This window comes from Sceloporus occidentalis, unplaced genomic scaffold, assembly GCF_023333645.1.
Source record: "Sceloporus occidentalis isolate IW3139 unplaced genomic scaffold, rSceOcc1.0.p SCAF_181, whole genome shotgun sequence".
NCBI classification, from domain to species: domain Eukaryota; kingdom Metazoa; phylum Chordata; class Lepidosauria; order Squamata; family Phrynosomatidae; genus Sceloporus; species Sceloporus occidentalis.
In genome coordinates this window covers 925,301-941,997 of record NW_028317161.1, presented here as the reverse complement: position 1 = coordinate 941,997, position 16,697 = coordinate 925,301, and the positions used below count along the sequence as shown (strand labels likewise).

The 16,697-nt window shown below is 41.7% G+C and overlaps 1 protein-coding gene across 1 annotated transcript; it reads left to right on the top strand.

The window, feature by feature from the left end:
* The first annotated feature begins 5,873 nt into the window (after positions 1-5,873).
* On the top strand, positions 5,874-16,697 carry LOC149278768 (ubiquitin-conjugating enzyme E2 J1-like). The gene is made up of 8 exons (XM_089501763.1): positions 5,874-5,904; positions 9,470-9,543; positions 10,074-10,205; positions 10,315-10,399; positions 10,514-10,619; positions 11,064-11,187; positions 13,567-13,716; positions 16,440-16,697. The coding sequence occupies exons 1-8, from the start codon at positions 5,874-5,876 to the stop codon at positions 16,695-16,697; spliced, it is 960 nt and encodes a 319-aa protein (XP_089357889.1).

Below are 16,697 nucleotides of genomic sequence, written 5' to 3'. Positions count from 1 at the left end.
CATGTATTTTTCTTAGCATGCTAAAAAATATGTAGTGTTGTGTTATTTAAGTATACATATACAAAAAATATATGATTGACACTGTCATTTTTCAACCATAATTCACCTTTTTGGGCAATCACTTAAATCATTAAGCCAGTTTTTTTAATTAGTAAAAAAAGTTATTTCCAAACATTAACTACAGCATGAATACAGAAATGCATTTCAATAAACTGCAGTCTACTTTTTTACATTAAAAGTACTAGATTTTGTATAGTATTTTAAATCATTTCATTTTTGTAACAGTTGTGTTAAGTCTCAGATGATTAAAAAGAAGAAACAAATTAGACGACTGCAATTTTTTTTTTTTAATTACCTCTAGTAATTAATGCAGGGCCCAGGTGACTCTAGGATGTATTCACTAACCCGAGAATTTACAAGTGTGCTGAATGCTTCAGCTCACAGATATCATTATGCACTTATGAAGCAACAGTCCCAACGAGCTTCCCCTGCAAGAGGGGCCAAGTGGGCCTGCACAATGTAGATATAGCTGGAGAGACTTTGTGGCTAGCAATAGCCAAGCCAGAGACAGACATCAACAGCATAACCAAGTATATGCAGAAAAATGCATACTAAAAACATAAAACACTCATCAGTAATTACTCTACTGTGACACAGCAGAACACCAATAGTCAAGTTACTACAGTCCTAGGGGCAAAAAAAAAAAATGCGAAGGTGCCAGGAATTAAACCTGGGGATGTTGTAGTTGGAATATAGAGGAACAGGAGGAAAAGGTTACAGCACCACGTCTTCGGTCCTCAACATTGCCTGTTTCTTTGTGCGTCTTCAAAAGAGCTTGGACAGAACATCTGGGAAAACCCTTGAAATTTCTGCCTGTGCGAGACCTTGCTGATTCAGTATAACAACATCGTGTCTTGTTGCTGTGCCTTGCCATGGTGTATGACTTTTGCCAACCTCACCTTGTTAGTGAGTTTGGCTGTTCCTCACATAGTTTTACTCTTCCTACACAACGGTTTCTGTTTCAGTTAATGATTGTGTTTCAACCTACATACTAAATTGATAATCGTTATCTGTTTGGTATAATTGTTTTAAATCATACACCTAACTACAGTATTATGCCTACAAACTCCCCGACTTTGCGCAAGTGTACCTAGAAGAATTGATGCTGTTTTGAAGGCAAAGGGTGGCCACACAAAATATTGATTTTGCGTTGTTAAATTATAAATATAAACTATTAACATGTTTCTTTTCAAAATCATTCTTACTTTACAGCATTTTTTCATACCTGCCAAAAACCTTTGGATAGCACTGTATGTAGGAAATGTTTTTATTTAATTTCTATAACCAGAAATGGCAGGCGGTTCTGTTATCTCCCGATGCTGTAAAAGCTTTTAAAATAATAAATTGGGGATATATGAAAGAAACTTAACTTGCTGTAGTTTTCCGGAACAGTTTTTAGCACCAGTAAACATAATGTTCAAATCCCTGAAACACCTAACAAGGGTTTGAGCCCCAAGCTAAGGGGACAGGAACTTAGACAATCCCAACAGTGAGGTGGCTCAGGTGTAGGGAGGTAAAGTTTGGTACTGAGTGTATAGGCAAGGCACATAGGGAGGCAGATACCTATGCAGGTAAACTGCAGGAGGAGTTTCTAGGTAGGTAACACAGGATTACAGAGGTTAATGCAGGATGGCTGGTCAGACACAGGTTCACTAAACAGGTAGTCATACAAGCCAGGGGTCGGTTCATGGAGCAAGTAGACAAGCCAGGTATATTACACAGGTAGGGCAATACAGGAACAATAGCACTAGGTAGAAAAGTAGTCAGGTAAGCCAAGGGTCAAAAACAGCAAAACATGATCTCTCTAACTCAGCAAACACAATAACAACCACAAGAGAGTAACAGTATTGAGTAGTTCCAGATTTTTTAATCCGGCACCAGGCCAGCCCTGTCTTATATTGCACATCATTTGAGCACCCGCAGTGTTCCCTTGCCAGTGTGAGTAGTAAATCTGATGGATGTGACCAAATATTCACTACAATGGGATCATCAGATTAACAGGTGAACAGACAATTCATTTCCATGTTGGCGGTGGTGTTGGAGTGAAGATACTATGTTTCATATTTGGTGGAAATGTCCCCAACTTCAGCAGTTTGGGCTAACAAAAGCTTTGCAACCCCTACGAAGGCTTCTCCAGCTTTATTTTTGTTAGACATGCTTTCAGAAGGAATACATTTGTATGTAAGAAGGTTGGCCATGAGTATATCAATTGCATTAAAGTTGTTAATTGCCATAAACTGGAAATCAAAATTCCATTATCATAATACCATTAAACAAGTAGCGGTGTTAATGCTAGAAAATGGTTGTCATTTTGGTGGTTGGTTAAAAGCACAGGGTTTTGCAGCAGTTATATGTAATACTGACAACTGATACAACTTTTGCCCTGTATGTCTATCCATAATCACCTGGCTCGATCTCAATAAAAAAAACCACTGTTTTCACCCAATGAAAAGTATTTCTTGTGTCACCAGAATAATTACTTTTTCCTGCCCCCCCCCCCCAAGGTCCATCACTACAGACATTTAGCCCGGTCAAACTATCTGTCTCCCTTATTTTGGCCAGTAATACATAGCAGAGGTTGGGACTAGAGGACTGCATCGGGATGTGGGTCCAGCGGGACCCGTCAAAAAACTTGTGGGTGTGGGTGGCCAATGTATCTGCGGGTCCCAGTAATGCCTTCCTGTTGCTCGCACACAGCGTCTCTTCTCTGGTTGCGCCCAGGAACCCAGCGGAGTCACATGAATTTAGAACAAGAGAAGAGTTGTTGTGTGCGAGCAAAGCAAAGGCAGCCTTGCAGGAGTGTGCGGCAAATCTGCAGTTCAGGTAAGGGGGTGGCCGGGATTGGATACATATGTTTCGCGAGGGGGCGGGGGTGGAACACACACGTTGCGGGAGCGGGTGGTAATGGTCAGAAATTCAGTGGGAGCAGGATTAAGAAAAGAGTCCCATGCACAGCTCTAATTGGGACCCCGTTGTATTGTTAATCCCGTTACTGCCCCTGTTATCTCTGGGAGGCAGATTAAGGGGGTGGCTTGTATCCCGATATCTTGTTACTGTTACGGTCAGGTAGACGAGGGATCCAACAATGCAGGTAAGCACAGCTAAAGAAAGTCCAGAACACAGTCCAAGGTCGAGGGCAACAGCAGGCAGCAAGGTCAAAAACAATCCGAGGTCAGGGCAGGTAGATCAGGTGCAAAACGGTAAACAGGTCCGGGTTCGTAGGCAGGCAGAGAAGAATCGTGGTCGTTTAAACAGGCAAGAGGTCGGTACACAAGGCAGAGATCAAATAGAACGAGAAATATAGCACAGCCAACGCTAGAGAACGTTTAGAACGGGCAAAGACAAGGCAAACAAACGTGGTTTAAATAGAAAAGGAACCACTCACGTCATCAGCCGCGCCGTAGAGCGTGTCGCGCCCTAAATAGATTTCAGGTGCGTTGGCTGGCACCACCAGATGGCGCACTTCCGCTGTTTTCCCGGCGTGTGCGCGTGGCGACGCGCCTGGATCGTGAGCGGGTGCGCGCGCCCGATGAAGCAGGACCGCAAGCCTCCCGAGTGACCGCGGCAGTACTGGAGGTGGAGCCGCCGACGTCGGGGGACCCAGCATGAGCGGCCAAGGTAAGTGCAGCAGCGGCGCACGTTACCCGTTGGCAACCCGCGTGCGGGACGGAGGTGGGGTTGCCGGTGCCCGGCAAGCCGGCGTTAGCAGCCGGAGAGGGAGCCACGGCGGCGCGCGTAACATTTTTATGTTAATGTGTGTTTTGCTGGCTACATCTAGCCCTGTGTGTGATAAATAAAGCAGTCTTCATTTTGTTTATACCCTACACGGAGTCTCAGCTAGTGACTGGGAAACCGTGACGACTGTTGCTCTACCATGTCGCACTTCTGGGGTTATACTCTGCAGGTGGTAGGTCACAATCAGAGGTGTTTACTAAGAGGGAGCTCATTTGAGAAACCTGGTTTTATTGCCCATCCTTAGAAGCGGGGTTTAACCAGCCATGGCTACCACACGGACTATTCCCTGGGACGTTTCCAGCGCTGTGGCTCAGGGTCTCTGCGACGGATCAAGTTGCTTTTTGGAACACAACATCCTTGGACCCTGAGCTCTCCATCAGTACCCCGAGATTAACGCCGCTTCCTCAAGATCTCCCGAAAATATTGACACTTTGTCAGGTGGGCATTGCTGGCTGTAGAACAGTATGGAGGCACCAGGCTGTCTGGCAGTTGAAGGGATTATACTCCTGATCTAATTATGTTTGTGTGTATAAATATCTGTGCTGTTTCCAATAAACCTAGTTCTTTTTGTACCCTACACAAAGTATCGACGAGTGCTTCGGTGATCACAGAAGGTTAATCTCTTGAGCAATTGAGCTTTCAGCAGCAAGGAACATCTACACGGCAGAGATACTCAGTCGGAGTACGGGTCTCTGTCACAATAACCACTGTGCTTTTGATGTCCGAAGCAACACTTCCCCTCTGTCTGCTCACACAAAAAAGGTTCAGGGTTGCCATGACGACGCATCCTTTTCCATCTTGGCTGACACCGGCAACAAGACACGATCCAGGGTTGCCATGAGTTTGTGTCCTCGGTATTTAAACCCTGACGTGCCTATTCTCTCTCTATAGCTATTTAGAGTACTTGTGTACCAGACCCTTTTCGGATCTACTGTACCGTGATCCTTACTTAACTTCTGATTTGTGACCTCAGGTTAATGTTGCCTTAACCCCTCGTATACCTTGCCTGGAAGTTTCTGTATTTTCCCTGCCATTAGGAGCCTACTCCACTTCCATCCAGGCTCACGTTACATACTCAACATTGAAAAACAAGCAGCTCTCTTTTCGTCTTTTCACGTTCTTTCTCTGGATTTTTTTCCTTCTGCCCGCTTTCTTGTCTCTCTCCTATTTTCTCTTTTCCCTTTGCCTCATTGCCTTTTTTCTTTCACTCGTTTTCCTCTCTCTCTCTGCCTTCACCCATCATTAGAGAGCTTCGATGGCCAATCCAGAGATTCACGCAGCATTGAGTAGCGCCAGGAAGTGTTGCAGAGTGGCGGGCAGTAGCAGGAAGTGTTTCAAAGCGGCAGTCATCATTGTGCAGCATTACAATGGGGTTGGCAACGGTGGAAAGCCCCACTCAACAGATGGACACGTCTGATAGAGCAGAGGCAGGCAGAAGGACAAAACATACAAATCACTTATCATTAAGACAAAAAAAAAGTGCACGTAATTTTAACGATGGGCACATGCAATAGCGTGTAGCATATGTTCTACGTAATCTACCTGCATAATCTTGGAGGTCTGCATATCTTACACAACTCTTTTAAAACTTTTGACAGCACCGATCTGTACCATACTTTGCAACTTTCTATGAAAATGTATGAAGAATGAATGTACAGGCAACGTCAAAACCACACCATGTTAGCACCCAGGTACTGCACATACATTATTTATTGTTTTATATAGCGCCATCAAATTCCGTAGCGCCGTACAATTGGTAGACAAGACATAACTTGACATGTTGCTAAGCAACGCATGAACATATATGCTAATATAGGACTTAAGGAAAGATGCAAACGTTTTGTAACCCAATTTAATGATCGACGTTAGTAATAACACCCCAAATTACTAACGTCAGATAAGAGCACGCTACTACCAAACCTACAATGTTTACCACACGCCGCTGACTCCACCTCACGTCACATAACGTCCTCACGTCCCCTCCTCGCATCGTCCCGTGACGTGGCTGCCAGGAGATGGTGTGATGCGCAGGGGGCGTTTTCACGGAAGAAAACGGAGGAGGACGTTTTCATCTAGCCATGGAGGCTCGGTACAATCTAAAGAGCCCAGGTAACCTTTTGAGGGGTTCGCGGGGTTTTGTCTCGTGTGTTTACCTCTCTGTGTGATTACGTCACCTGCTGTAGGGGAACCTAATAGTTCGCGACCCCCACCCAAACGCACAGCAGCATCTAGGATGTGCTGGGAGTGTGATGTCATGGTTGTCACTGCTGGGTTTTTGGGGCTTGTGTGTTATTACTGCTAATGTGGTTTGAATGGCTGGGGTATGATCTTATAATGTATACATAAACTGCAAAAACTGTGTAAGCAGGATCATACTTTGTAAACCATGTATGGAACCCAGAATGTCTGTTTCTATGTGACTATTTCTAGGTGTCCTGTATTTATGTGTTTTATGTGCTAAATTATAGGGATTTTCCTGTGTGTGCCTGTTATAGAGACATTGATTTTGCCTTTATTTTTGTTGTTAGCTTGTGATCTCACTCCTTCACAACAGTATTTCGTACCATAGGTTAACAGCATGTCTTTATAATTTTAAAATATACTTTCTTATTGATTTGCTCTCAACCAGATACAGGCATCTGTGTGTATACTGTGTGTAAATATAGTCATTTTCCCAGCTTTTTGCATGAGATGATGTATAAATATAATTTAGATAGAAGTGTTGTAATGACACGAGGAATGTAACTTTGTCATGAAAGCCACCCTTATAGCCTGGGGTTATCACCCCATTTCCTTGCTTCAGTCCCACTATTGCACTTGCTGTTTGCTTTGGCCCCACCTGTTGCCTTGTGTTAGAATACACCTGGTGGGCCAGTACAAGCACCTTCATGGATGACCTATGGTTACCCCGCGGAGTGACTCATTTCTGGTTTGAAAACCTGTTTTTTTCTTTCTTTCTGCATATGTGGATGCCATGTTTCAGCTAAAATACATTTATTTCCTGGACATATAACACAACCTTTAAAGAGTGAGACAGTTAATTATATTTTCAGCGTACAATGTTTTACTGGATTGTCAAAAGACAAATAACTTGACAAGACCTTACATGATAAAAGTGATTAGGCTGTATTTAAAGCCATCGTTGTGCAGCTAAACTTGTTTACTGTCCTACCAACAAGCTAGGTGTGAGAAAACAACAGATGTGCAGGTTTAGAAACTCCAATCTTGCCACGTAACCTTAAGTTGATTTTAGTTTCTACCTGCAGCGAATTGATTGGCCAAGGGATTGAAAAAATGCAACCTGTCCTGTCAGTGAAAGCTTTGTTTTGGTTGGCGAGAGAATACATCCTTATCTATACCTATACACAGGGATGGGAAAATTGCCCGGGGGCCCCCAGGGGCTGGTCTGTGCCTTCTTTGCCCTCTTCCGACATACACTCTGGCATATGTATGTAAACACACTTACTCATACTCACTAACACACATGTACACGTTCATTGTAACACATACTCCATCTCACCCACTTACACATCCATGCTCACACACAAACACAATTACACATCAATGCCGCAGGGCCTGTTCGAAATAGTTTAGAAAGGGCCCTTCCGAGCTGGAGTGGTGTGGACCAAGTTAGAAGGGCCCTTTTCTAAACTATTTTGAATCGATATGAGGAGAGAGGAACACGGGGCCGCACTGGGGCCCCCCTAGAGCCATGGTGCGCCCCCTGTAGTTACGCCAGTGCTTATACATCTTTTTAGAGGGGACAAATGCTATGCTTCCAACATTATAGAAATGACTATTATTCCAGCATGACTGTGCCCCCAGAGCCATGTAGCAGAGTGGGGCAATTGCCCCAGGCAGCACTTTTGAAGAGGCAACACTTTCCCGCCCCAAGCGCTTTTTTTTTTTTTTTTTTTTTTTTTTTTTTAAGTGGAGGAGAGAGAGGGCGCCGAGTGGTTTTGGCTTACCAAGTTGTCAGTACCCGCTCGGCGTCCCTCTCTTTCTTCTGCGAGCCCTCCAGCTCGGTCTCGGTGCCAGCTTGTAATGCTGAGCGCCGGAAAATAACGTCATTTCCTGCACTCAGCAGTAAAGCAGCGCACGCCGTGGCAGAGCAGGGAGACTCGCCGCAGGACTGCTGAAAGGTAAGTACGAAGGCGGGGATAGGGTAGATAATAGGGAGGGAGAGGAAGGATAGATAATAGGGAGGAAGAGGAAGGGTAGATAATGACCCATGGCGTCGGCAGGGGGGGGGGCGGCATTTTAAACTTCGCCCCAGGGAGCATTATGTCTTGGGCCGGCCCTGTGTGCACCAATACACAAAGATGTGAAAGAACTTAACTGGTCTGCACAGACCCTGACCTTCGGACACTTTTGGGATGAACTGGAATGGATATTCCAACTTGTCCAACATCAGTGACTGACCTCACAAATGCTCTACTGGATAAATGGGCAAAAATACCTGCAGAAACACTCAAATCTTGTGGGCAGCCTGAAAAGGAAGTTGTTATAGCTGCAAAGGGAATGCAGTGTCATAAAAGTCCCTGTTGGTGTAATGGTCAGATGTCCCTATACTGCATATTCTTTTATGTAGTATTTGCTGTATCTCTTCTACTTTGTGCACATGGTTGCACCATGGCAGAAGACTTTGTAGTAACATTCAATCCTCACCAGGGCGCTTGGAAAATGTAGGTAAATAAACAGTGTAATATTAGTAAAACTATTAATGTAATCGTTAGAATTAGAATCGTTCTACACATTCTAATAAACCTCTAAACTTGAGGGAACTGTAGAACTTTGCTTTCGTTCATATGCCTTGGGTCCTGATGAGGCATCAAGCTTTTGGAGGCAAATAAGGAAAAAGTATGCGTCAGTGGCTGAAGATGTAAGACAAGTGCTGCATAGTGATTATTTAGCATGGTGTACACTATTGGATTTGCACATTTCCGTTTTTCATTTTGGGTTTCGTGATAACTTTGCTTGTAGGTAGAAGTGTCATTGAGTAAATCACTGATGTTATTTAAATACCTATTATATCCTTAAAATAATTACTTTCTTATGGTAAAACAAAATGTTTATTAAACAAGAAAAACTGTAGTCTTTAACACTGATGTGCTACTTTCTCAAGCCTTGTATTTTATCTTTTGAGTTTTCAGGTTTGCGTTTCCTTTACATATTATAAGTACAATAGTCATAGCTGTATTGGACTAACTCGAAAGTACATGTCCCTATTCACTCAAATTTGTGCAGTGTCCAATCTAATTATTATCTAGTATTATATTTGTATATCTCATAAACGGTGAGCAGTTCTCCCTTCTGTTGGGTCTAAAACAAAGGGCACCAAAGATTACATAAGTATCAATCATTTTCACACTTTGTGAAACTAAGAGGTTGGTAAATACACCCTTTTGTTTGCCACATGGGTACATAGTTTCGTGCAGAATTGCTCTATACGTCTCAGATACTCAGAAGATACACCCTCCTTATTATGTGAGAACAGAATGTGCATTCAAATTCTATTGGTCTCAGCATTGGTTCTTCATTTGTGTATGACATGGATTCATAGATTTGCCCAGATATTAGATGCACGTTGCTCTGGTCTAGAGTAACCTTTTTAGTTAACTTTATAAATTGGGGTTATTAAAGATATAAATGATGTTTGTTTTTTTTCCCTCAGCGGTTAAGCGTTTGATGAAAGAAGCTGCAGAGTTCAGAGATCCCACTGATCATTACCATGCCCAGCCACTAGAGGTACAGTATGTGTCCGGATTGGTGAAAGCTGATTTCAGTTTAAACCATTTTTGAGCATTATTAGTATGCATTTGATGCACAAGTCAGATATATCCATACACAAGAAGTAACTGCGCATGCATAGCTTACAGGGGTCTGTTTAAATAGAGCACAACTCTTTTGGCCTCCTCTCTCTAGTATGCCAGTGACACTAAATGTATGTTGCTGGATTATATCCTGAACTAAACTACTGGGGAGAATCCATTGGGAGCACATGATGTGTACTGCCAATGCTTGTTCACGCTTGCACAGCACCACATGCATGGAGACAACTGATAAGTACTGAACCTAACTGCAAGGCAGTTTGTAAAACAAATGTTTTTTATGTTACTTTCAAAAGGCTTTTTTTTATACTGCCTATGTTTTCTTATACTGGTTATATTGATGACTTAAAAGCGCACATAGCTTAATAATAATTGTTATTTGGTCTCAAAAATCATAAATGATTTTATAATTTATTTGATAAATCTATAACTTTAATTGTGTTTCAGGATAACCTCTTTGAATGGCATTTTACAGTCAGAGGACCCCCAGATTCAGACTTTGATGGTGGAGTTTATCATGGCAGAATAGTGCTTCCACCAGAATATCCAATGAAGCCACCCAGCATAATTTTATTGACGGTAACTACTGTTAATCACTCCTTGGATAAATTATCACTTGTGTCATCTCATTCTTTGCTTTGAAAAAAAACCACATGCAAATCAATGTCTTCTGACTATGTTTTGTCAGGCTAATGGCAGGTTTGAAGTAGGAAAGAAAATTTGTTTAAGCATTTCTGGGCATCACCCTGAAACGTGGCAACCCTCCTGGAGTAGTAAGTATATTTCAGATGAACAGGCAATGTAACATTAATTCTCTGCTGTGTTTTGTTCTCTTTTCTTTGATAATGTATCCATAACCTTGCTGTATCATCCATGTTTATCTTTAGTACGAACAGCATTGTTGGCCATTATTGGATTTATGCCAACAAAGGGGGAAGGTGCCATAGGCTCTCTGGATTACACACCTGAAGAAAGAAAAGCACTTGCCAAAAAGTAAGATAATCTTAATTGATGTTATTTCCGGATTGCTACTTTTCAGTGCGAGAAGTGTTGTTTGAGTCCTTACAACTGTGCTAGTTGATATCTAGGTATCAGAGTCAACCTCCAAATGTACAAGGTTTCTAGGCACATTTGAATATTTAAATTAAAAGTGCTGTCGATTAATTATCACCCAGATTCCTTACCGTACTAATGTATTGTAAGCTCTGAAGAGCAAGGCCGTTTTCTCTATATGTACCAGTATGCCTTAATGTGTGTTCAAGTTATTTGTTATTTTTATATATTGTTGGTTTTAATGTTATTGGTAACTTTGGATTACTCCAGTATTGTAATAACGCAACGGAATCTACTGGTACTTAAGAAGTAAAATGAATTAAAAACTGCGTTTTAAAAAACATTCTGCCATGATGATGTAACTATGTTTATTAACATTTTCAGGTCCCAGGACTACTACTGTGAAGCATGTGGAGTTAAAATGAAGGCAGTTTTGCTTCCACTCAGTTCAGCCTCCAGTTCAGATGACAAAGAGGCAAGGGAACTTGCTAGACAAATCAGTTTTAAGGTACGTAAAACACACTGTCATTTAAACTCTTTCTTACAGCAGACTCCACTGTCTTATGCAGTCCTGGCACGAGTGTAATTACCTAAGCTGTTCTAACTAAGTATCCTACCTCAGGACAGAAAGTAGAGACTTATTAGAATTGACACAGGTTTATCATTTCCCTTGTGATCCTCAGCAGCACTAACAAGTGAGATGTAGCTCCTCCTCCAGATAGGTAGTAAAAATCAATAAAACTGCCCCCTCAGTGTTTTTTCTGCCCTACTGCAGGTAGGAGCTTCATTCCTTCGCTCCTTTTTCATTTTTCCTAGCTCCAAATGAGAACCTGTATCCCCAGCTCCCCACATGCTCTCGGTAGAGCAAGCAGCCAGGTAGCATTTGGAGCCTTGGGCGGTCTCATGAGAGCTGCCTGGACCCTTTGCTGGTATATGGGCCCTTGGACAGGCTTCTCCATTCGATTTTGGATGGAGGTGAGCTCCTTTGAGTTGAATGTACTCAACTGTATTCCTTGGTATCTTCAGGCCTTACATGGCCTCTTCACTTGCTGGCAGTCTTCTACTTTGGTAGTTTCTGGGCAACTTGAAACCTCTGTGCGTGGGATTGTGACGTCATGTGCGCCATTTAAATGGCTAATTTTCCCGCTTGCGTGCCTTCTCCGGAGGTTGTGGACACACGCTGTTTATTTAAGAGGAAGTACAGTATTTTTTTGTGCAGGAGTTGTTTACTATGGCTGACAAGCAAGTTGAGATAATCAAAAAGGAGACTCCTAGAAAAGCATCCTCAAAGTCTAAGCATATATTCCTTGTGCAAGAAGCCTTTGATTGATTCAGTCCAAGTCCCATGTTTGTTCTTCCTGTTCCAGAACAAGAGCGGATACTTACAGTGGATTTTTTAAATGGTTCCGTTCAAGCTCCAGAATACTTTTGAGCTATTTAGGAGCCAGATTTCTGCTTTTCCAGCCGTGGCCCTACCATCTACTTCAAGGGTTTTTGTCCATAAGCTGGATCCCACCTCCGAGCATGGAGGTCCATCTTATAAAGACTTCTTGATGAGCAGGGTGAACTCAGAGAGAACTTTTTCTTTCTGGCAGATGAGATGGAGAAACCTTTTTCAGCCATTAGGACAGCTTTGAAGATGTTTGATGAAGTAGGAGATGACAAATCTGATTCTTTGTTAGCTATTCTTAACAGCCTAAAACTTTTCCTGTACCAGAGGCACTCAAGTCCATGATCTTGGACCAGTGGAGTTAGCCTGAAAAGAGGTTTTCCACCTCCGGAATTTTTTTTGTCTTTTTTTCCATTTGGAGAGAAGAGAGTTACATCCTTTCGGTTGATGCTCTGGTGGAGATCCACTATTCCCCTAGAAGGCAGCCAGAATCAGCTGATTCTGCCTAGAAGAACAGACTGTGTGTTATTCCCTTCCTTGGCAAGTATTTATTTGATAAAGATCTGGAGGATTTATTGGAGCGTACCTCAGGTGTTAAGTTGTAGTTACCACAACGTAAACAGGTGACAATTGACGTGCCAGGACCATCATGGCTTTAAATGGGTGCAGAAAGTGATCTATGTCTGGCCCCTCACCGGGGCGTCGAAGTCACCCATTTTAAAAGCGTTTTAGGAGGTGATCAGCGATCGCATCCTGAACTTCAATGGTGTTGCGGAAATGCCTGGGTAGCGAGGCATTCAGCGACACCGAACACCCACCCCAAGACGCGCTGTGAGCGTTGAAGCTGGCATTCCTTGTGATGTTTACTTCTGTCAGGTGAGTTTGTGAACTAGAAGCCGTAGAAGTCTTCTCGCTGATGCTTGTGGTGCTGAAAGCTCAATCAGTAGGTACCTCATGGGCTGAACTAGCATTTGAACCATCTGTGTTTAGCAGACGAGTTTTGCAGTCTGTTCTTTGATTTTCTTCCCACCCACTTTCTGCATATGTACATCTTACTTGTTCATCCTGCTGGAGATCACAAGTAAAACATTACATTCTTACCTGAGAATTTCTTTTGGCAGTTGGGAGGAGCTTGTTGATTATTGATTTCCTGCCCTACCTGGAGGAGGAGGTGTTACAGCTCACTTGTTAGAGCTGCTGCAAGATACACAAGGGAAAGGAAATTCCCATATATGTAATAAAATATATAAGCACACATTACCTCTCATGTATAATGTATTCATTTTCCAAATGTTCGTATTAAAGTTTCAAACTAAGACCCTTTTACGCAGTATCAGAATATTTTCATATGGCTACTGGGAATGTATTGTAAACATAGGTAGGTCAACGGTAAAGTGAGTGATTGAATTGGTAAGATATTCCAGTATGAGATAAAATATATCATATGCATTTACTGAATATTATGTGTTTGATCTGCATTTTTCTTGTGTCCATCAGGCAGAGGTGAATCCACCCGGGGGCTCTCAAGCTGAAGCAAATCTCCCCAAGCAGCCACAAGATCAACCTGAACCAGCTTCAAGTGCTGGCACATCTGAGGAGGTCTGGTACTTTTCCACTACATTTGGCACCCGTAATCTTACCATTGTTGTTTGTTTAAACATTATTCTTTAGATAAAGAGACTTTAATACATTGATATATTAGTTAATCTCAAACTTATGCCAGTAATGTACACATGAAATATGCTGCAGCAGATCTTTATAGATAATTTTACCATTGGAAAACTAACTATTCAAGGTCAGGGGGTGGCACTGGGCAGTTTAAAAATGGTTTAAACCAGTGTGATAATCAATAAGTACATTACTGTGTTAACTGAATAAAGTAAAAGTTTATGGTATGAAAGACTGCTTTCATGGATAAAAAGTAAGCAGTCAGTTTTGGGTGAACTAAAGGCTGCTACTACCAAGAGTTAGAAATTTTAATATCTAATTTAAGTAGTTATGTAGAAAATAGGAGTTTAAAGGAGAAAGGGAATATATGTGAAGAATAACGTTAAGAGATTAGAAGTGACAGGACGGTGGTTGGTTGCTTGAAAGTGAACAGGAGATTTATCTGATGAGATTGAGAAAACAATAGGAAAATACATTACACTGCTTGTCACTTAAAACTTCACAATAGTGTTGAGTCAGTGTAGAGGTTCCCACAAAGCTTTAGTTTGCTGAGCCTTTATGTCTTGATTTATTTAACTGCCAAATAGTACAGTTTCTGTTCTGTTCATTGTAATATATGTAGGGAAAACAATCGTATTAGAGCACCATATTTCCTCCGTCAGGCATGGATATTACCAAGTCTTTTCCATTGGTTTTAGAAACCCACATACCTTGCTTAGTTCACTAATTATAACTGAACAGGGTTGGTGGGGTGTGATGCAAGAAGGAAAACTGGTGTGACCAAAAGCCAGAAAATTAGGGCACACGTTGGGCAGTAAAGGACATAGGCAGGCTAAATCATTAAATAGAAGAAACTGTTAAAGGTGAAGTTGACAAGGATGGGGCATGCCAGATCCCCGAAAGGGAATGGCTATACTAGTAACTCATACTAAAGTTACACGACTTAAGTGTTTAGACAAAAAAAGGTAGTGTTTGCACATATGTTACATATACTCTGCATCAAAAATAAACACGTCCCAGGTTAAAAAAACAGATATCACAAATTACAACTATATCATTCACCGCACCCGCTTTAACATTAGAATTTACAGAATAGGCTGCAAATAGACTCTATGGGTTCAGAAATAGTTAAAGAAGCGATGAGAGCCTCCTGCTTACCTAATAATGCTCCTATAATTGAAAGTATTAATTTGTCATTTCCCTAATTCTCCCAGGCTGATACTTATATAACACATCCATTATGGGAGTGCATTGGCTCTGGTGCTGAGCCAAGGCAGCTGCCACCAGACTTTGGTAAATGCAATCTAAATTCAGTGATAAATTGTGCTCAAATCCCAGATAAGCTGCACTTTATTTATTTATTTGTTTATTTTAGCGGTGGTGGGCCCGGGGATTGGTAAAGACAAAAACACGTCTAATAATGTCAGACCATCTGTTGCGGCAGGCTTTGCATTCTACAAGCTCAGTAAATGGGGGAATACCCATGAAGCATAACTTCACACTATCATTCGTGAACTTGCTGTTTTGCATGAACAAAAACAGACTGTGATATACCTACTGCTTTCTTTTGAGCAGGAGAAGACCCCATTCTGGATATTAAGTGTTACATTCGCAGCATTCCCTTTGCCACACACACACACGCACACTAACTTAAATTATGTTTTTTTTCTGCAGTAGGCTAATACGGTTTTGAAACTTGGTTAATAGATAAACAATCTCGTTATGTATGCGTATATAGAAGGTTGTATAGTTAGACATGTCTACTGAGTTATGGATTGTTGGTGCAGAGTATCTAGAGAGCAGGAGGGGCCTGGATTTGGGACCAGGGGGTGAAGCTTCTGCAGGTAAAGCTAGATGCAGCTCACTTGGTCTAAACAAGGACCCAGCAAGTCCAGTTCTCCCTTTCTCCCTTATCCCAACTAAAAAACACTTCTGTACTTTTGTTGTGCTATACATTATGTATCTACAGCAGCTTACATGTTAGCGTTTAGAAAGGACCATAGGATTTTATTTTATTTTTTTTAAAGCTTGAATTTAATCTGTCATGTGCTTCCTGCCCCACCTAGGTTCATAGACCTATGTTATTTGTAAATGGTGATCTGTGAATTTCACTTCTTCAGTCGTAATGTAATAAAATAAAATATTTGCATAGGGCAGCTTTGCTGGGGATGTATGTCACTAAAATAACTGAAATAACTTAAAATAACACAATAGCCTACTAAGGATGGTTTAGCGAAAAGTGATATATATATATATATCGTATTATAGTACATTTTATTACACTACAGAAAAAAAAACATCTACAGAGTAGCAGTTGGCTTTTATTCCACATTTGGTTTATTAAAGTTATAAATATAACAAATGGTTGGTATATCTGTTTCCTGCTGAATATCTTAAATATTTAAGATTATGCAAATGGCAAACAGAAAATGACTCCACCAGAGTGTTGACAGCAGATTAGTGTTTCAAATGATTATGTTTTAGCACTTTGCTTTAGCTTTAAGCACCAGTGCCGTTTTAGTGTCAGAAAATATCATGGCTTATGGAAACTTGTTCTTGGTTACAACTATTTTGTGCATTCAGCATTATTATTTAAGTTTTTGTATATGTAGCCGCGTGAGCTCGGTAGGGTTCAGAGGCTATGTAACTGCGACACATACTTGTCTAATTGCACACAATCTGTTCCATTGCCCTTTCTAAAGGATGCAACAATTTCATCTGGTCAAGAGACTCCTCAAGCTGTACCCAGTGCAAATGCCTCCAGGAGCCCTAGACAACGCCGAGCCCAGCAGAGGAGAATCCCAGCCTCACCAGGTCTCATCCAGGTCCAGCAGCACAATGTTAACGGAAGTAACACTGGCTCGGCTGTGCTTATTGTCCTGCTGACACTGGCACTTGCTGCGCTTATTTTCCGTAGAATATACCTGGCCAACGATTACATCTTTGATTATGAACTATAA

Coding starts and splice junctions, on each gene's coding strand:
- LOC149278768 (XM_089501763.1), top strand. CDS start 5,874: ATGGAGGCTCGGTACAATCTAAAGAGCCCAG. Junction 5,905..9,469: donor GTACAATCTAAAGAGCCCAG/GTAACCTTTTGA, acceptor TTTTTCCCTCAG/CGGTTAAGCGTTTGATGAAA. Junction 10,620..11,063: donor AGAAAAGCACTTGCCAAAAA/GTAAGATAATCT, acceptor TAACATTTTCAG/GTCCCAGGACTACTACTGTG.